This window comes from Aptenodytes forsteri, unplaced genomic scaffold, assembly GCF_000699145.1.
Source record: "Aptenodytes forsteri isolate BGI_AS27 unplaced genomic scaffold, ASM69914v1 Scaffold54, whole genome shotgun sequence".
Lineage (NCBI taxonomy): Eukaryota > Metazoa > Chordata > Aves > Sphenisciformes > Spheniscidae > Aptenodytes > Aptenodytes forsteri.
The window spans coordinates 16,985,031-17,006,851 of NW_008796044.1; the positions used below are offsets into that span (position 1 = coordinate 16,985,031).

At 42.3% G+C, this 21,821-nt stretch overlaps 1 protein-coding gene across 2 annotated transcripts in view; it reads left to right on the forward strand.

Moving 5' to 3' along the window:
* Positions 1-1,314: 1,314 nt before the first annotated feature.
* The window catches only part of FSTL4 (follistatin like 4), a 235,171-nt gene continuing 214,664 nt past the window's right edge, over positions 1,315-21,821 (forward strand). Inside the window, exons 1-3 of one of the 2 annotated variants that reach the window (XM_009285930.2) lie at positions 1,315-1,430; positions 1,528-1,661; positions 15,397-15,430. In XM_009285930.2, coding sequence (XP_009284205.2) covers positions 1,346-1,430; positions 1,528-1,661; positions 15,397-15,430 — 253 coding nt within the window. In that variant the 5' untranslated portion in view covers positions 1,315-1,345. Of the gene's footprint in view, positions 1,431-1,527; positions 1,662-15,396; positions 15,431-21,821 lie in introns of those variants that run through there. The other variant, XM_009285931.2, reaches the window with a different exon arrangement.

Genomic DNA, 21,821 nt, shown 5'->3' on the forward strand with positions numbered 1-21,821 from the left:
AGTGATGCACCAAGGCTTGGATACACCCTGCAGCAAATACATGGCGTGAAAACGCTGTAAAATGAGTCCTGTCAAAACAAGGTATGTCATGGTGACTTAATTCAGCTAGGCTTAATTTTGCCGTCAGCAGGTAACTTGCCTTGTTAATGTATATCGCTCAAACCAAGCAGCAGCCTGTCGCTTGCATGCTATAGAAATGCCATCGCTTGCTTCATTAAGTGGTCATTATGGTTCGTTACGGGTCCGCGTTAGCGTCCTCTGCAGCCGCTGTGAAAGGTCAAAACTTCCCTCCACTGCTGTGGAAATGCTACCGGGCCTGAAGACTCCTTTGGTATTTTTAATGTGAAAAGTAATGACGCAATCTGGTGTCCTGTTCCCAAAAAAGTTCAGATGAAGCACAGAGCTTTCCCGGCTGAGCTTCCAGGGCACCAGCGCGGGGCTATGCACGTATGCAACACATGGTAGTTCCATCTGACAACACTATGAGTAACTGCATTGGTTTTACTTCCAAATTCATTCAAAAAAACCGCGCAAGGCAAGAACCACTGCTCGGAGTGGATGCTGTTGTGGTGGAAATCCTTGCTCGCATCTTCCCGTCTCCTGCGGCCGGTGTGGGGCTGTGGTGGGGCACTGCCAGGGAGATGGTGCTGCTGTTGAGCAGGATGAGCCTGGGAGGGGTTTGAAATGTCTCTGTTTGGCACAGAGGCAAATGAGTGGAGAAATCACAGCCCCCGGTGGGGTCGCCTGCATCGTGGTTGGAGAAACGCATCAGCCTTCTTCAGCACAGAGTTTGTTTCAGGTCTTGCAAGTTTTAGTGGGTTTGGTGACCGTGTGGGCAGGTGCCCTCACCCGGGGGAAGAATGACTGTTCCTGCATTTTGGGTGTCAGCTGTCAGCCACCCCCCCCAGCTCGCTGGCTGGCCCTGCGAGCTTAGTCTAAGGGGGTGGCAGTATCTGCTTGAGGCAGCATCACCCTCTGAATCTGAGGGGAATAATATTTTCTGTCACATTGCTGGAAGCCTCCAGCGGTCAAAGAAGTGAACGCAGGTGTCTGGGGCTTTCCTGAAGATCCGCTGAGGGTACAAGTGTGAGTCCGTGACTGTGAGTGACCCTGTGCTGCTAGGGGTTCTGGAGGTGGGGACAAAGCCACCCTTTGGCTTCCGCAGTACCATGATCTTGTGTTTTGACGCGGTTTGCTCTTGGCTGTGGTAGTTAGATTCAGAAATCCAGAGCTCCAGTTCTGCAGGTGCTGTGTGGGAACAGGCTGGGAACAGCATGTCCTGTGGAGGATATTTTTAAGGTAAATATTTCACAAAACTGCTACACTGTGGGAATTCATTACACCGATGGGTGCAAAACAGGAAAATCAGTATTTTGCTGCATGTGCTGGGGGAGTCTGCAAAGCTCCATCAGCACTGACCGAGTGCAGATGGGCGCCATCAGCTGAAGCTTCTGCTGTGTTATTGAACCTGAGCTGAGTTTTTATTGAGATGACTGTTTTATGACTGTTCTCTTGTTTTCAACAGACGTGAAATGATGAAATCAAGAAGCTTTTGGTTATCTCTCGTATTGCTTGGGGTTTTCCCGTCGGTCACGAGGGGATGGATGGACGTGGACAGGAGCAGAAGGCTGTATTCGGACGCAGGGAGGTTGCATCAAGAGGTACTGTACATCAGCTGCTGCTGCAGCTACAACTCTTGTGTTTCTATTTTTGTGCTGTGTTCAGGCTTTCCGTACTGTGAAAACAGAAAACAAGTGAGGGCTTATCCATGTATATTTGTATTAAACACCTGCTGAGGAGGTCAGCGAAGAAACAGTGATTGGGTACAAACTGTGAAGCAGAAGCTCTTACACTTTTTGAGTATATTGCCATCGTTCTGGGAGTGAAATTGTACATCTGGCCATTGTGGAGATGTATCTTTGCCCCAAAGACTTTACAGTAGCCTCTGTCCTGGGGCTGCTGGGACCAATGAAACTAAATTTAATAAGCAAACTTTGTCCTGGCTCTTCATTTGGGTCACTGGACCTTCAGGTGAAACCAAAAAAAGTCCTTTTGCTGCTTAAAAAAAGGAAAACTGAGCCATAGGTGGTTCTGAGAGAACCAACAAAGTTACTGCCCAGCGCGTTTCCCTCCCGGCTTTCTGATGTCAAACCCCTGTGAAGCGTAAAGTAATCGGAAGGGGACCATGGGAGCACGGTGGCCATAGCGAGGGACAGTGATCTTGATCCAGCTGGAGAGGACCCCTAATGCCTGGCTTGATGGGGAGGTGGGACTCCTGATGCATTCATGCAGGATGGTAGCGCACTCTTCAGCGTTCAGTCCCTGGGCTTGTGGGAGTGGAGAAGCAACTGACCCTGTTTTCAGTGCTGAAGGTGACAGTGTTGGCTTTCGTTGCAGTGATGTGGATTAAGCAGGTCCCTGTTCTGATAGGCATCTGGTGCAGGCTGCCCCAGCAGGGACGGTGGCTTTCTGGACCAGAGCTCGCAGTGTGGGTTTGCTGCGCAGATGTGGGTAGGCTCAGATTTTCACATGTCTGAGTCTGAGGCACGTGAACAAGGCCATAAAAATCCAGAAATGTGACTTTCATGAAAAGAGAATGATGAATGCTGAAACAATTTTAGTTATTTAATTAGTTCCTGGTTATCACGGGTTTGCTAAATGATTGCTCAAATGCCTGAAAGTGGGAGATGGTGGGGGAGGCAAGGGAAAGGAGACTTTGGTATTTTTTTTAACTGCCACTGCCTAGAACACTTACGTACTGGCAGACACATTAGTCAGTGCCAGGCTAATGATGAGCCCTTGATGGATTCATGCTGCAATTGGATCTATTTAAACCTCAGGATTTTGTTCTAGTTGGAGAATCCCATTTCTCCCAGTCACATCCCATCTACAAGTACCCACAGTTGTGTGCATTGTTTCGATAAAGCAGTTTAAGCCAATTAAAAAGATGCCTTTCACTGCTCAGCAGGACTTGAAAATAATTTCAGTGGAGTTGGAGATTCTGCACTTCTGAGTTCTGTCTCAGGTGTACTTTTTCCTTGAGGTATCCATCCTCTGTTCTGTAAAAGTGAAGAAAAAACAGTTCCCCTCTGCACCTCCACTGCTGTTTGGTTGCTGTGTACTCAGGCAGTACACTGGTGCTCTGTTAAACATGTTCTTCTATTGTCTCAGATCACTTTTGGGTTTTTTTATTAAAAATAATTAAATATTTCGCATGCTTTTGCATTTAAAAAAATCTCATTCTTCACTAATGCATATTAGTTTTGATTTTTTGAAAAAGTTACTCTGAGGAATTAAATTCATTACTCAAATGATTTATTTTAACATAAATTGTAGAACTATTATACTACTTGAAAGACGTTAAGTCATTTGATCTTCCTCTAAAAACGATGAAGTTATTGTACCAAATACTTGATCTTGCTTGAGGTGAAAGGATCTAAGCTAGAAGTGTGTTTGCTCAGATTTGCACAGGATTTATAACAAGTGTGAATATTAACATTTTTAATGTACAAAGAATGCAGTTAAAATAGCTTCAAGGGATGTAAGTTATAATGCAGATTTTTAAAAAAGTAACTGTACAGAAAGCTTGTTCCAGAAGAAATAGTGTTTATACAGTGTGGCACCAAACACCAAGATGACTCTGGAAGCCCTGAACGTAGCTTTCAGGCAGGTCAGTGAAATTGGGATAACCGCTGTTTTTCAAAATGTGTTTAGTTTATCTTTCAGAAAATAGTTTAGCCATAGTACATTTTTAATAATAAAAATCACCTGAAATCCTTTTAGTGATATTGGGCTTCGTTCAATCTGGAGCTCCTTACTCATGAGAAGTGTGTGTTAGTTACCAAATTTGTGGCTTGATTAATATGTAATTCCATTAACACGCGTTTAAAACATTGAATCACAAATAAAGCTCCTAGCAATTCACTAAAACTGCTTTAAAATGTGTAAAGGGTTAATTTACAGGTCAAATAATTTGAAGTGTGCTCTAATCTAAAATTCGTATGAACTTCATGAAAGCAAATACTTGGGTATGGGTCACTGACCTTCGCTAATACTTGTTCTCATCTACATAGGAACAAGTTTACTGAATCAAAAACATTGCTTAATTTATGTTCAGATTGCTAAATCAATTTCTTCATGGTCTGTGGTAGAATTATTGCAGTTGTGCTTTGCATTTATAAAGGAAAAATAAGTCTTCAGGCCATAGACTGCAATATACAGCCCTTCTGCATGAGAAATTAACTCTCTAACACAGCAGCGGTGTATGTTTTCCTGATGCTCAGCCTTCCAACTCTCAAATTTATGGGGTGTTTCTGAGAAGAGCTTTGTTTTCTGAAATATTTTTAGTCCTGATTAGAATAGTTAATAAATATGTGCATGCAGTCTGAAATTCCATGGGTGGAGGATGAATTAAAGTAGAAAACTTAATTAAAAAAAAGGACAATGTTCGTATTTAACTGAAAAGCTGCAACTTGCCTGGTCCATGTTAATTTTTGGAGAATACTGCTGTCACTTTTACATTGTGAAACTTTACATTGTGAGGGTGCTGGAAAGCTCTTGAAGCTTCTGGGTGCTGCCCATGGACTTCTGTGGAGCTAGGAGGTGCAGCTTCCCAGGCTTGAACCATCATGGGACTAAATCCTACTGAGTGGAGTATATGCCAAAATACCTAAACATACAGCTCACCTGCTCTGGGGTGAATGTTTTTGGACAGGCTTTGCCTCTGCCTTCAGCCAGGCTGACGGTATGCTAAAGGTGGATGGTTTAGAGGTGACCACATTTCATGGGCATCCAGTTGCCCATGAAGCACCAGGTGGTGCGATCTGGGGTCACCTCTCCCTTCCTGAAAGGAATTCTCAAAAATGGAGCTCTGAGTCATTGCCACTGGCAGTGGCTGAAGGGAGGTCTCCAGCATGAGCACAGCAGAAAAGAGACACAAACAGCCTGGATGAAATAACCCTGGCGTTCAGATTTGAAGGAGAACTTGGCCAGGAGATTCTGATGGAAAGCCAACAGTACTACTCCACTCAGTCTCCACGAGGTAATCCACACTAGTAGCTCAGACTGATTTTTCAACCTACTGGGGTATTTTACAAAAGCATCTTTTTAAATATTGAAATTTGACAGCTAGCTTTCCTTCCCCTGTTCCCTGCTTTCTGTGTGAGAGGCTGCTTTTCTGTATGTGCCAAAGCCAAGGTGATTTTGCCATGGTTCTTGGGGCAAGTTTCTCATCTCCTCTTCTCAACCCATGGTGCAGCAGAGCAGCGCTGCAGGTCTTCATCGGCTCTTCCAGGAGCGGGCATCCCATCTGCTGCAGGGAGCTCCTCAAACACAAGTCGGGACAGCGCTGCATCTCAAATTAAATTCTGTATTATGTTTTCCAGGGCACTGCTGGCAGGTAGCCTGAACAATATTGTCCTAGCTGGATAGTGTGAAAGTGGAGAATAATCCTGTGTTGTGGCACATGTATAGTTTTGTGCTGAATTGTTAAAGGAAATATATGGATGTCACTGATAGTTCCTGAACGGTTACAGTACAGACTGGCAGGTGTCCTGCAGTCTGCTCTGGGCTATAGAACCAGAACTGCTCTGTGGTTTTGTAGAAAGACTTAATCGTTCTTATTTGGCTTTCATGCCATGCTCTATTTTTGCCACCCATCCTCCTATTTAAGATGTCTCATGAGATACCAGAAACATGTGCACAGCACCCCACCCCCCCATGGGGAGAAGAGCTGTGTCCCTGGGGAGGCTCCTCCGGTGCAGAGCTCACAAGTGATGCTCTGAGTGCCCACACAAGTACCAGTGGCTCTTGCAGATCCAAGCACTGGCACGTTTGCTTTTCCCCCCTCTCTGTGCTGCAAGATGTTTATACCTCACTGATGCACCTTACCTGCCTGTTCCCCGTAAGGAGCAAGACGCTGTTGGTGTGCAGTGGTACATCTAACGTGGACTGTGACAGCACAGTTCAAGGGTAAACTAGACCAGCCGTGCCAATATCGTTTAAGTTCCTTGATAATTTCTACCCGTTATGTTTGTTACCTTATCTGGCTTATGCCTTAAATTAATCGCCAACCTCAAAGAATCATGTGTAGTTATACCAACGCTTATTTTTATGCTAATGAATGTAGCAAACATGCTTGTTTCCTTAAGGTACCATAACTTCTACTGGCATTTGGAAGGTATTGGCTGTATAGGATAACCATCGTTTGACCTTTTTCATTAGTTATTACTCGCATGGCTTCTGAACTGCTTAAAATCTCCAAGTAATAAATGTCACCTTAACCTTCACTATGACTGCAAACACTGGGCCATACCGGCCCTTCAGTGCCATCCTGCACAGGATAAAGCATCCCTCTGGAGTCCACTCACAGCCTCAACTGCGCTTGTGCAAGAGTATCAATTATTACTGACATTCCTAATTATCTTCAGATTCTTAAACGTTGTTTCACTTACTGCTGCAGCTGAAGACCACAGTTGATTATTCCAAGCAGCAGGGGAGTCATGGGGATGATTTTGTGCTCCTTCCCCCAGCAAAGTTGTATTTCCTAATCTGACAGGAGTGCTTTGGGAAGTAAGGTACAAAACTGCAAACGCTTTTGATAAAAAAATTCAAATAGAGGCATAATTTCAGAGCATGAGCTTGTAGTAAGACAGGCACAGTGTACCAGTTTTACGTGCAGTTGAAGATCTAATACCCTGGTATTTTAAGAATTATTAGTAATGTATTATCTGCCATGTGTGCACTCTTCCTGCTTGTAAGTCAGTTTGGACAAAGTAAGGAAAGAATCAGATTTGAATTAAAATCTATACTGGGCTACAGCCTGCTCCTGTTTTAAATATTAATGAAGGTAAAAGGAGACAAGACTTAAATTTCTTTTTGTATCACTTTGGTATGTTCTGATAATTCACTCCTCGTTACCTGCATTTATGTGGTATCTCTAAGAAGCTGTAATTGCTGTTTGTAGACCGTTCTAAATCTTAACTAGTATATTATTCCTGTGGAGATGAGAAGCTTTTGCCCTGGGTGCCGGTTATCAGAGTATCTGCAGTTCAAGGTGCTGTGGAATGTTTTCATAGTATTTGGATACGCATGTTGGGGTCTTTCCTCTGCATCCCCAAAACTCACCTAGCCCGTCCAGTGTACCCAGAGGGTTTAATAAATGCTGTACCTTATGGGACGGTACCCAGAGTGTTTAATAAATGCTATATCTTATGAGATGCCATTATGCTTGAAGTACTAGAAAACTTGAACTTTGGGTTACTTGGAACAAGGCAGGTACTGTATACTTCAATAACAGCATAAAATTTGAAGAATTTAATTTATATAGATGGTTATGGTTCAATAGTGAGTGTCAGGGATTGTCAGGACGCATCTATAGTACAATTTAAAGATTAAACCCTCTTCTATGCAGTGCCTTACAGAACCAAAATCCTGCTTCCTTTATTTTTTTAAACTTCTGCTAAGACGCAGTGTGTGATACCTCTCGGTGGTCTTGCATTGCCCAGCCTGCTGGGGGCTATCACCTTCCAGCTAACAGCAACCAGGACTGCCAGCTGCTGCAGGGGTGCCCTCCCTGCAGTTTAAGTGGTGCCTTGGATACTAAGGACCTTGAATTTCGGTGCTGTTGCTGGAAGTAGTTAGTGCTTGGATGCTGTCCCCCAGGGAGTGGAGGGACAGTGGGCTCGGGGGAGCTGCCCGACAGCTCAGTCGGTACAAACTGACCCCAGGAATCAAACTTACTAAAGTTTTTTTTCCTCATGTCACGGTTGAGCAACTGTGAGAAATCATACCTAGGTGGGGAAGTGCTGGCATGTTCCTGAAGGAGAGAATAAGACCAGAGTAAAACATCTTGCAAATAAAAAAGATCTAAGGCATTTTTAACTTGGCTATGACGTGGCAGAGGGTTACGTTTTCTGATACTCTCTATGATGTGGCAGAGGGTTACGTTTTCTGATACTCTGTTCAGAAGCTACTTAACCTTAAAAGACTAAATATTGACTAATTTTTTTCCAAATGTAGCATATCCTTCCTTTAAAAGAAAGCCTGTAGCAGTCGTTTTTAAAGGAAGACAGTTCTACTTAAAGTACTTCCTACCATCAAGGAGGGGAATTCTTAGTTTTTTCAATTAGGAAGGGTACGTCTGCAAATTTGAGGTTTCTAAAACAGGCATCCCAGAAGCTTCCCTATGACAATGTGGAAATTTATGGAGCTATACCTGGTGTTTCTCATCTGAAGTCCAGAAATAGTAGTGAGTAAAATCAGAGATGCAGCAATTATCTCAATTAGCTACCGTATGGGTGAGCAAATGATACTGTGTGATGTGAAACGTCAGAGCTTCTCTCAATGTTTATACCAGACAGGACAAATCTAAATTGCCAGCGTCTGTACTGATAGCAAGCTTTCTCTAAACAGCAGTAGGTGATTTATTTTCTTCCTCATGCCTGGCTCAAAAAAATAGTGATGTTCTCTGCCTCATTAGCATCTTTTTTGAAAATATACTGTGTTCATGGTTGTAAGCAGAAAATCCTGATTGTCAAACTAAGCTGCACATGAGCCATAACCACTGCAGATGCTACAATCCATATGCAGAGAGCCTCACCTAGCCCTGTACTGGATGTCGCTGTAATTCTCTTGACCCCTCACTTGAGATAAGGAAGAGCACGCTTTGAAGGGGGAAAAAATCCCTGTGATGATAATCTATTAATAGGAACAGCCACTTCTTTATTAATTTGCTAAATGAGTCAGGGCTGTATATTTAGAAATTGTACAGCAGTTAGGCTGATCCTGAGAGCAGGTCCCTGGAGACTTGGTGTGTGCAGCAGTAACATCTAATTCAGTGACAGAGCCAGCATGAGTCCAGCTGCATGTGCTGAATTTGATTTATCCTCCTGCACAAGCACTGCAGTCTCTTCCACAAAGTATGTGGTAAGAGGGTTGCTACAGTCCAGCAATAGACAACTTGTGATTCTGAAATGTGTTACCTGTTCTTCTGCATCTCTTCCATCTGCTATATTAATTGCTTTTGGCAAAGTCCCCTATGTTAACCTTTGCTTATGGTCATAAAAAAGGGACTCCTTTTGACTAAATCTACATCGGTATTAAATGGGAAGAGACTGAAGACACTGCAAGGTTATCCTATGAATTGCTGTACTTGAGGGCAGTTGGTACCTGTTTGGTACCAAACTTGGTGGTACGTGTTAAGCATCACACTTGTGGGATCAGAGGCTGCTAACAAAAAGAGGATGGCAAATCCACAGCCACTTACAAATCTCTGGAAATACTGGTCTGGAAATGGAGGAAGTTGGGAAAGAAAGAACTACAGAGAGACAGTGTACTGTGATTTACTCCTTAAAATATTACATTGAGCTATTGCTCTGTGATTCCCGCTTATGATGCGCCTCTGTGCATGTCTGGGTTAAAGCACTCGTCCTCTGGCTCTAGTCAAAGGTAAACTAGGAAGAAATAGCAGACAGGAATTTGTCTTTCCTGATTTCAAGCCTAATTGTGACTGCTTAATTACTAAGCTTGCAAAGTGTGTTCACTTTTCTCTTCAAATTAGAATGCAGGAAATTGCATGTGGCCACGTGTGGAGCTGCAGGGACAAAAGGAAGAACAACTGTTACAGAAAACCCAGGGAACAGGCAATCTACCAACAAGGAGGGGAAACGGACTGTGCATTGCACATCACTTACAAACCAAGTATAAAGTACTATGTAGCTACTGTAATTTGTAACAGCGCTAGGCTCTGCATGCATTTCAGAGCAGTATTTTAGGGCAAGGAGCCTCGTCCCATGCTCCATCTCTTGTTGTGCCTGGTCTGCAGCCCCATGGGGCAGCGTTGGGGCTGTCCGAGTGCCTTGTGGATGGGAGCGTGGCACAAACACATCCAACCAAGCGTATGACAAAGCATGCGTGGTTGTGATTGTTGTCAAACCATGGACAATTTTAGTAGTGGGTTGGCATATTTTTATTTAAAAGGCTGCTAAGGGTGTGTATTATACTCTACACCTTAATGTCTGGTCTACAGTTGTAGGATCCAGGTTAACAGATTGCTTTTAATCATGCACAGCAGCTTCTACTTATGTGATTTTTATACATGCATCAAGCAGATATAATTTCTAGACACCTAATGACACTTTTTTAACCTGCTGTAGATGGTTAATGTTACCTGCCTAAAGGCTGGACTATGTCACTTTCCTAGAGTTGAGGAGAACTTCAAGAGCAGCTTGTTTGTGTGTCTGTCTTGTCCCCAGTCCCACGGGTGTTTTCAAGCTTTGGAGAAGCTCTGCTTCGTGCTGTGCTTCCTGCAGACAGTCCTGGATTAGCTTTGTTTCTGAATGACCTCCTCTTGCTCATGCTGCAATAATGATTTGGTCTAGTTAGAGCATCTGCATGACTGTTCTGCTCTGCCTGCTCATTCCTTGGCTGGAGGGAGTATGTGGATGTTATTAATAGGGATTGCCCTTGAGGTGTGGGAATTAGATTTCTACATGACAAACAAGTCACCACAGTTTGGTACAGCAATTTCTTGGGCTTCATAGACCATTGTTTTCCAAATCAGAAATTAGCCCTGCAGTGCATTGGTCTTGCCTGTAGTTAGAAATCCAAGAGGAACATGCGCATGGTCCTTCCTTGCCCACCTCCTACCCACCCCGTTTACTTGAGTGTGTCTGTAACAAGCAAAGATGATCAACTGCTGGTTAGCATTGGTGTAAAAAAGCTAAGCTGAATGATCTTAACAGAGAAATTCGTATTCTTAGTGTTGTGGTGGTTCTTCTACGTTTCCTGGGCTTCACTTGTTAAAGCTATTCAAAAGCAGCACCCCGAAGGGCGTACACCAAGACACCGAATAGGGCTGCCCAGCAAACTTGAGTTTGTTCAACCACAGGAGAGTTGAAGCCAAATCTTCCATTATCCAAGAATGCAAAAAGCCACGAATTCAGTGGAGACTGAAGTAAAATACAATAGTTGAGAAAGGAAACCTTTGACCTGAATTCAGTGGAGACTGAAGTACAATAGTTGAGAAAGGAAACCTTTGACCGTATTTTGGTGGAAACTGGAGCCTGAGCTAGGAAGGTGCTGTGTGCTCCCTGCAAACAGTGTGATGCCCCCGCCTTTTCCAGAGGAGTCAAGAGATGAGGGGCCTTCTGCTTCAGCAGGAGAAGAGCAGAAGCTCACATCGCCTGCTCTCCCTGCAGCAGGGATTTACAGGAAGAAGTGAGCATTGCTGTGTTGTGTAGCGCACAATATGTTCTTTGTGGGTATACAGGACAAATGTAGATATGTTTTTATACAGAGGTGTTTAAAGGTTTTATTTACACTGATACCAAACAACCTGGAAGTGGTTCTGCTGCTTGGAGCCATCACTAATGATTGTCAGTAAATCAGTTTGCAGCACATTGGCTATCAAGCACTGTACTATATTGTGTATTCCCCCTGTGTAGTTCTATTTTAATGCTGTACAATTAAGTTCCCCCCTGCGTTTGTTCTGAATGAAATCTGATTCTTCATTCCAGAAGTGTTCTGCTCGTCTGTGGGCCCATGATTCAGCATTAATCAGGAGCCTATAACACAAACCGGCTATTATGTCTTGGCAGGACATCTAGATGCTGTCTTCTGAAAGACTGACATTCCCTTTTTGTCAGAGCAGAAAAGGACTTTGTGCAAAACAGTTGTTAAATTGTATAAGGTTCACGCAGGTGTTTGATGCGCAACATGCGGCAGCTACGGGGGAGCGAAGCCGTGTGACAGCGGGTAGTGAACTGTATTTCTGATTTTTATTTTTGTCCCTCCTAATCCAAGTAGGATTAGTAATCGTACTTGATGACGCTATATCTGCTCTCATGCGCTGACGCTGGGTTGGTTAGTCTTTTGGAGATGCGGTTTTTTAGTAGCTACATGTCTGGTGAAAAGCAGTACTGGAGCAAACATACTACATTGATTTCCACGTAACAATGATTAGGCACTTCAGATACAGAACAGAGGGGCCTTTTATTCTGCATTCAATTAACTCACAAATTAACTAACATTAAAAAAGAGGAAAATAGGTGCTAAAAGCGAACCTTGACAAATAAAACTGTGTTGCATTAATGAAATGCTATTTAAAATGGTATTCATGAAGAAGCTTTACAGAAGGAATGAGAAATCTGAAACAAATTTTTCCCTTCAAAGCATATGATTTATGCTCTGATAAAATTAGAATTTTAGTTAAAGGAATTTGCAGTCATTAAATGGTGCCCATGAAATAAGTCTCATTTATAACCATCTGCTTTATGGCTTCTGCAGAAAAGTATTCCTCCTCGGGCAACGCATCCGAGAACTTTAGTGTCATTTTTATCAAAATAGTTTGGTTCTCTACTAGTAACATGATTAAAACCTCCATGTGATTTTTACTTGAGAGCAGTATTTTACACTTCAAAAAAAGGGTGACTGCTTCTTTTTGTGAAGAGATTGCCCAAGTCATAGCATGCAGCATGGTGCTGTGCCTGTGGCCAGACTTGATGGTAATGTCTCTTAGTGGTATATTAGATCACTAATAGAAAGGTCTTGCATTGAACATGCCCTAAAGGAGAAAAATTAGCATCGTTTCTTCTTTTCTGTGCTACAGAAGAGAGAAATTATTTGGCTGAGGCAAACTAAAGAAAAATGAGAGTCCTTGCCATAGTTTCACTTTACTAGAGGGATATAAACCACAGTTGTGCCTCTACCTGGAGCTGATGCCTTTTTGTGGCTGCTCTTTAAGCCCTGCCATGGTTGCCAGGTATTTTTCCCATTTCTCTGAAATGTTGAGTGTTCTCAATGCCATTGGTCTTTTCTCCATGGAAGGGGACGTTTTGGGGGACATAACAAGTGCTAGCATTCTCCCAGGTAATGAGAAGTGATGACTTGCAGCCTGACCTCACATTCTCCCTTTGCATTTCTAACAAGCTTTTCCTCTGAATCCTGCATCTGTTTTTTTTGGGTAGTTCACATTCATTAGAGCTTATAATTATAAGGGGAAGAGAGTAAAAGAAGGGAAACTTTGAAGACCATCCTTTGTTTTTTCACGATGTCTATGCAGTTCTTTTCATGGAAATACCAAAAGGGTATTTCATACAAGTGAGCTGACACTTGAATTTTTTATAGGGTGTGATTGTCTTTTTTTTCTTTTGATCAATGTAATAGTTGTAATTAGTTTCAGTGTCTAAGCTTTTGAACTGCAGAGAATTCAAACAGCTTGTTAAAGTGAGGGGCTCCAGGGGAACTTTAAAAGTGCTCTTCCCTTTTGCATATAGTACGTGTACATGGGCTTAATGATAGGCGGTATCTGATTTTTTTTTATCCTGTGCCCCACCTCTCAAACTAATATTTAAAAAAGCTCTGAGAGGTCCCTGGAGTATAACTGTCTACGCAGCTCAGAGCTTTGCTGCCTAAAGAGGATAAATGCTTTGAAGTCTGTACTAATCCTGAATGCCATTTTACATATTTCTCAAGCATCCTACGGGGAATAATGACTTAGTATCTTTATAAGCAAATACCCATTTTTTTGTTTATCCCCCTCAGCTGACTTGGAGGGTGCCAAGGAGAGCATTTCTGCGGTTCTGATCCTTCTTGGTTTTGGCGAAAGGTTTGTTTTTGAGAAAAACGGCTCGCTGATCACTCGCAGGAGAGAGAATCAGCATCTTCTGCCTACACGACCGGTGACAATGGACAAAGTGTAAATTGTCACCACATTTGAGCAGAGCTGGGCCAGGAAATGTGTGGTGTGATGTGGTCCCCTGGGCTGGAGGAATGCCTCGGCTGGGGCCGGCCCTGTCCGGAGCCGGGCCCTCGCTGGGGTCCCGGGTGAGGGACAGGAGGCAGAAAGGAGCATTTCTGTAGGCAGAAAATGAATAGCTACGACACTGTAGCGTGTGGTGAGTGTGTAATATTACATCCTTGAATAAAACCCCTCGTTACGAATTACCTGATACTGTCTGATGTACTCAGGTGAGGGAGGCAAGGCCTTCAGGAGTTAGCTGAGCAAGTACTGTTGCTACTTCCATAAGCTGATTTTTTTCCCCTTTGTTTATTTCTATCTTCTTTCACTTTGAAAAGGTCTGTATTTTTGATTGTGTGCTCCAGTGGCAGCTTTCCGTATTCAATTACCCTGTGGCCGGGCGCTCCGTACCGCAGAAGGGGACTGTGGATATATTTCATTAGATGCATAGCACTATACTTTATGTCCCTTTGTCTAAATGTGGTCTGCAGGGAGGGGCTTTATTTATTTTTTTTTTAAAGTTGAAGTAGTGCAAATAAAATCATAATCATCAGGTGGGCCAGAAAGCTCAGATGTCTGGGGAGGCCATGTGTTACTTCCTTATCAAAAGGAGGAGAGAAACACACCTTTTTCTTTCATTCCCTGATAAAAAAAACATCTGAGAACAGTGAGCACTAAGGGAATGAAATGATGTTAAACAAAGCACATCCGCAAGAGTAAAACCTGCCTTATGAGGTTTTGGCAGGGGTCTGGAGAGCTTGTGCCTCTTCCCTGTGTCTGTGCTGTGGGGGGTACCATGGTGGAGATGGTGCTGGGGCCTGATGGCGCTTTGGGATCTTCCAGGTTTAAGTGTGCACTCAGTGGGGTTAATCCTGCATCATCCATCAGTGGGCACTGTCCAGGTCAATGTGACTCCAGGCAAGGTGGTCTTCTAGAGTCCTCTGTGATTCCACTATTTTTAATACTGGTTGCAAGAAGTAACGCGAATGATGGAAATTAAAAGTATTTGTAACTAACCCATAAATAACGTTACTGCTTGGAATTAAATATTTATTCCTCTGGAGTCTCACCATTAGTATAAGTAGATAGTGTTGTTTGGGAATGCAATACCCTTTGAGACTTTATGCAATGTCTTTTTAAAAGAAGCTTCTTTATTAGAGATGGTAGTGAAGCTTTGCAAGAAATAGGGCAGATGATGTAGGTGTGCGAAGACTGAAATGAGCCCTCAGCTCTAAGCACGAGTAGTCCAGTTGCTTTGAAATTATTCAGGTATTTGAACAAGTCTCTGCTAAAAATATCTGTAATGGCTCCTTCCTCTCAACCTTAAATCCTTGGTATAGTAATAATAATGCTCCCAGCTGCTCCCTTTTAACATCAATAGAGGAAAATGAAATCAATTTTAAAGAAAGATATTGTGCTCTACCATGTAACTTATCACAGAATGATGAATCATTTCAGGTGATATATTGATCCATTAAGTATCTGTAGACAAACTGAAATGTATGCTTGCAATTACTCCTCAGTTATTGCGTAGAGCTTCATAGATGCTTCTCTGGGACAATGACTAATGTTTTTAGGGGTTTCTGTTCATGTTGCCTTTGAACAATTCTTGTGTTAAAAAAAAAAAACCACAAAAAATTATCTTTTTTTCCTTATAGGACTCCAGAAGGTTTGAAGTTACAAGAAGAAAAGGTAGGAAAAAACCACAGTTTTCTTTCAATGTGTGGGTTGGTGTTGAATATTCTTGCAGTAACTTTTTAAAACAAACATGAGTTTACACACTTGAAAGAGTGTACTGCTGTGGGATTTCAAAGTGACTGCCTCCTAATGCTCAGTCGACAGTTCTTAGTGTCTCAAATTGTAGATTTTTTTTTTCAATGAAAAGTTGCTCTTTCAGTGCAGAACTGCATGATGGTATTGGGGATGCAAGTCAAGGTTTGTTGAGCGCTGGCAGAGTATCTAAACTCTGACCCTGGAGCATTCAGGGAGAAAAAGGTCCAGACGAGGCTTTCCATGCATCGGCACACTGCAAATCCACCCAAAGGTGCAGCAGTGTTAAATGCGAGTTGTGCCGGTGCCCTGAGCTCAGATCCTGCTCCTGCAAACTCTTTTGTGTTAGTAACTAATTGGCTGCTGCTGTGAGTGGCTTTTTGATGGTTCCCAGCAGCTGGGTGAGAATTGGCCATCAAAGAGCTCATTCTGGTTATCATTAATTTTGATTCTGTTTAGCAGATGTTTTCTGGATCAGGCAGTTGCTTGCCTCATCTGTCTCGGTATAATGTGAAGTGGGTGGCACTCTCCTGTTCAACAGATTAATGCATTCCCCTCTTTTGTTCCAGCAGTTTCTTTAATTGCTTCAGGCATCCCGTATATTGGGAAGAGGTTCTAAATACCACTGTTTTACTGCATAAATGAAAAAGGTCAGGTCCAAGGGTAACTTTTCATCTGGGCGAATAATCTCCTTTTGTATTTTTTGTGGTTGGGGGGTTTTTTTTTGCTGTGAGGCTGAGGCAGCGGAGAGTCTTGAATAAATTAAATATATGGCTGTTGCTAAAGGTGAAATCTCTTTAGCTCAGGTTTCCAGCATATGTGTGTGTTTGGTCAAGCTTCTGCCACTCTTCGTGAAGAAATCCAGTTTTATTGGACTTCCCTTGATCTCAGACTGAGGAGGGCTCTTAGATGGTTCAAGTTTTTTTGCTGTGAGGCTGAGGCAGCGGAGAGTCTTGAATAAATTAAATATATGGCTGTTGCTAAAGGTGAAATCTCTTTAGCTCAGGTTTCCAGCATATGTGTGTGTTTGGTCAAGCTTCTGCCACTCTTCGTGAAGAAATCCAGTTTTATTGGACTTCCCTTGATCTCAGACTGAGGAGGGCTCTTAGATGGTTCAAGGTTGCTTTGAGATGCAGAAGAGCATCTTGGCATCCTGGATGCGGAGACATTTCAGTCATGCTCTAGCTATAGAGTTTGTGGCGCGATTCATCATAGACATGGAGACTGAATCCAGTCTTGTGAAAATGGACTTCATGAATAAAATTTTGTGGAAGTACCCCAGTCCTGTTTCAGATATGATTTGGATCTCCAAAGTTTACTTTCCAGTGAAAGTAACCAACACCTACAAAACTTAAATATAGCAATTTTTGAAAGCAGGACTGAGTTTATAGATCATGTGGGTGCTTGGAAAATGTTACTTCAGAGCAATAACTAGATTTTGAGATCAATGCCTCTAGACCCCAAATTTCCAGGCTCAGTTAGGCTCATTTCTCATTGCCTTCACCGGACGGGTAAGACTTGACTTCCATTTGGAGAGGTGAAACCATATCTTTTTTCAAAGATTAATTGAATACAATGAACTTCTCTGTCAGAAGGCTTCTTAGATCCATGGATGGAGTGGAGAGAAGGGGATGGTAGTTGGAGAGTTAAGGTCTATTGCTAAATTGGGCTTACACCCAGCAATGCAATCTGTGAATAATCAAGTATGTCTGAAGAACTGCAAACTCCTCAGAAGTCAAGAAGAAAATGCTAAAGAACATGATAAATACATCTTGATCACAAAAACCTGTGGATTTGTGGAGCTACCTGGGGATTTTCAGCAATGATTAAGTATCTTCCTCTCTGGAGTTAGTCCTCAATAGTGCCTATAAAATAATTCAGCGAAAGCCTCCTTTGGAAACCTGTTCAGTGTTAAAACGTGTGCAGAGCAGATACCGCTCAGTGCTAGGGAAAAAAAAAACCAGGAGGGTTGAAATGTTTGTTATGCGCATGGAAGGATTTATTATAAATCTTGTGATATGGTATGATCTGATTTTAAGATTCAGGCTTTTTTTCCTAAAATGGTAATTTTTGTGGATAATGTTTTTTACCTGAGGAAGTGAGTTGATTGGAAAATGTTTGAGGGTCGGGGGGTTATGCTTGTTCCCTTCCCTTGGTGGAAGATTTGGCTTTCTGTTGAAAAGCTGAGAAACTTAAAAATATCTAATAGAAACCACTACAAAGGTGAGAGCTGCAGCAAACTTGCTCTGTGCCTGCTTTTATTATCCCATGCTCATGGATGAACCAGGATAATTAAAAAAGCTTTTGGTGAAAGGCGGGGCAATCCTGGCTTATGCTTTTCAGAATTTTTCTTTCTTCCTTTTTTTTTTTGGACAAAAGGTTCGAGTCCTTTAGATTGTTTCCTTTGAAAGAAAAGTGCCTGCTTTCAAAGCCTTGATTGTCGTCAAATGGTCCATGGGTAAATACTAACTCGCCATACTTATTTCCTTCAACAAATAGTCCATTTAATAGACAGTTGATGGTCAGTTGTGCTGGGTTGTGTTTATATTAGATGAAAGAAAGATGTGAAAACACTTTCTTCCTTTTTTAGCTGTGGATGAGTGTAGTTAAACTGGGAGGCTTTTGGTTTCCAATGTGTCAGGACTACATATGCTGGAGAAATTTTGAAGCTGTTCCAAAGCCCATTACAGTCGGTGAATGGCTTTCCTTTGACTTCTGTGAGCGCTAGATCAACTATAATTACGTGATCTTTTAAATGCTGTGGTACGGAGGGGAGATGCTTCCCTGACTGCAGCTGGCAGCCATCTTCCACCGTGATGTGCAAAGACCGATTTCCTTCTGAATTTAAATGGAAATGGCTGCAGATCCGTCTTGTTCCTGGGATGCCTAACTGGTGTTCAAATATTACCCTTTTTGTCTAAAAATGATGTTTTAACTCCAAGAAACTAATTCTGGTAGTGGATTAGAAGCTGCAAGACTATTTTCCTAAATTCAGTTTAAGCTCATTAAGTTGAAATTTTGCTCTCAGTGGGTCATGCGTGCGACCCACTGCAGTTTCCATCTGCATTCTACTCATGTCATGGAAAACAGAATATGGTGTGAGGTGCCAGATTTTGTGTCGCTAGCTTTAAAAAAAAACAAAAACAAAACAGCCCAAACCACAAACTCAAGAAAACCCAGCATCTGGTAAACAAGCACAGGATTTGAATACCATCTCTTTATATTGCTCTTTTAAACTAAAATTGGGGGGCAAGCTAGAGAAGGCAGACCTGTTTTCACTTGTCCAGTCTTCTTTTTCCCATTTCTATCTAAATACTTTTCCATTTTTTACTCCACATGTTTAGATATGGTTTCAGGTGTTAGCATTGTTGCTGGTTCCTATGTACTACCTGCCCTTAGTGCACAGGAAAGGAGACTGAGCAAAAATGTTACCCTGCACATTTATATCAGCTGCCCAGGACAGTGAAACAGTGCAGGAGAGCAGATGGGGAAGAGCAAAACAGGAGTAGGGAGCCAGGAAAAGCCAGCAGTTTGTGCAGATCAGGTGGACGCAACAGGAAAAGGATGATGAATAGCATGCAACAGAAAATTGGGAGACTAAAGGGTTTATGGTAAATTGGAAGAAGCACTGGGCCAAGCTCTGAAGGGAGCACCTGTAAGCATTTGGCTTGACAGTGGCAGGGCTTAATTTTAAAGATTGAAGATTGGTGAGTTTTCACTGTGTAATGAGTGTAGATGAATGTGTGATACTTATCTGTTGCTGTAAATTAGCCCGCACAATTTATGTATGTAAAAGCCTTATAATTCCATCAAATTCCCCATGTCTAGCAGAACAGGGCCTCCAGTGGTTTTCCTAACTATTTTAGTTGCAAGAACACAGGGACTAATTCTTTAACTTCTGGAGCTGACAGATGCTCCAACTCCTGTTGGCAGTGTGGGGCTAAAGGATGCTCAGTACTAGAATAAATTGTCTGCCGAGTATAATTCTATGCCCAAGCACATGTATAGTCACATTAAGCAAAAAGAGCCAGATCTTCAGTAGATACAAGTGAGCAAAGCCATGCTGAATTTAATGGACCACCTTTGCTTTTTACTAGCTGAGGATCTAGCCCAAGCACTTAAAACTTTTAATTTGTTTTTATGTTGCTCGCAATCATCCATTCAACAAATTAGTGTCAAAAGATGCTTTTGAAACCATTCAGCCAAGAAATGTTCAAGCAGATTGCTTCCGCTCTGTCCATATAATCTTATTAAATGAGATGCAACTCCAGATTTATTCAGACAGATGACATCACACTACCATAAAGATATGAACTTTAACTATCTGTTTTGAATTAAAAGGCTGAACCCTCTCTGAAGTATTCAGAAGCTCTGTATTGTGGATTTCATGTTTGTATTTATATATATTTATTAAGGATACACAATCCTCATTGTTACAGCGTGTTTCCTAATCACAGTGAGGAGCAATAGAACAGAGCACACCCTGAGCTTTCCCAAGTTGCCGTAGTTTTATTGAAAATCTCTGGGGCTGCATCAGTTAGCAGTGGTGGAGGATCCAGCCGACAGCTTAAGAAATATTTCATTACTTGCCACTTGGCGTCAATTCTTATGCCCTAGATGAAAAACTGACTCATGGTTATAAAACAGTAACACCCTTTAGAAATTCTATTCACTTCATCCTTTCTTCTTGCACATTTCAAATTTCCACCTATCCATGGAAGATGAAAGGCTCTCAAAACTTGGCAGGAATAGCAAGTTTCCCTCCTCAAACCCTTCATGAACACAATGAAGTGATCAGCTGTAATTACTTTCGTAGTAAATCACCTATTAATTTCCCATCCTGTTGTTCTTTTCCTATTGCTAGAGTCCAAGAAATTTGGTTTTGTTCCTTGTGACCTGGTCAAAACTCACCCAAATCAGTAGCTGTGGCTGTATTGCTCTTTAGAAGCAGCTCTACTCCCAGGCTCTTGTCTGGCTAGCCCAGTGACATCCAGGTTGTATGAGACTGTACCAGATGTGTTTAGCTGTATGGACGTGCTGTGTACATACAGAGTTGGCATGTTCAGAAACCCACCAGCTTTATCTTCAGGACATGCCTCAAGTTCAGAGGATGGGTTATACATTAAAAATACCTCGTTTGGAGGCTCACAAGTAGGAATAATTTCTGTATTTATTATACTGATTTTAATAATTACTCAACCTTTACTTAAAGCGAAGGTTCATGTCTCTGTCCATCTCAGCTGCTTTGTTTTCATAGAAATTTTTATTATCTCTGGCTTTCAGGGCATATGTTGTCAGCAAATGGCAGTCTGTTACCTGGGGAAGGATATTTGACTGGGTCAGGATATTAATCTGATGTTTAGCTCCTTTTTTTCTAAGTTTGAGAAACTGCAGTCCCTCAGCATTTTTTTTGTATCTCATCCCACTTGAACATTATTCTTGAAATACATGATGCAGTGGGGATGCCTGGTTTTGCAATGTTGGCAGGGGATTAGGTAGAAATAATGAAGGTAAAAATATTTTCAAGGAGCTGCCCAAGGCATTTTTTAGCTTGGATTTTATTTTAGAGTCAGGCTAACCCAAATGGGGGGGGGGGGATTTAGGGGCAAAATTGTTCGTGTATTGATCAGCAATGGCGTTTAATTATAACTTGACATATTTTGTGGTTCTAGGTGACAAGAGTTAACAGAGGGAGTAAAACCATGTGGAGGGGGAAGAACCCCAAATAATCAAGTCATTAGCCAGTGTTAGGCACAGTAGTAAATTAAACAGTAATACAGATACTCCTAGGCAGTCTTACTATAGCTGTTGGTATTGCACACACGTGCACGGGACCCTGGGCAAGGACGAGTAGCTGCAAACACTGAGCAGTGAATTGCAGCTCAGCCAGGGAGTTTCTGAGCAGTTTTCTAAACCAAACAGTGCTGGTTCTAGTGGTCATGTTTGGCTTCCAAATGACTGTTTGTTCATTCAGATGGATTACTTCTGAAAATGTGAATGCAGCCGTGGTTTAGCCCAGCTTTGCCAGCAGACATAGGAAACCCATTGCATGCCCAGCTCTTGCGTTGCTGGAAGCAGAAAGGTTTTGCAGACTTAAGGCTCTTGTAAATTGATACATCAGTTTCTGTAGTTAAGTACTTTGGGGCAGGAGGAGGAATTAATTCTGTTCATGGCAGAATGGGCGTGAATGTTTAGTAAGTAAATATAATAGTATGCGGCTTTGCTAGAACAGCAGACTGATGGACCCGAAGGAGATGAAGCGAAAATTTCTTGAGCAGCAGGAAAGCAGGCAGCTGTTACCAGCAGCAAGTCG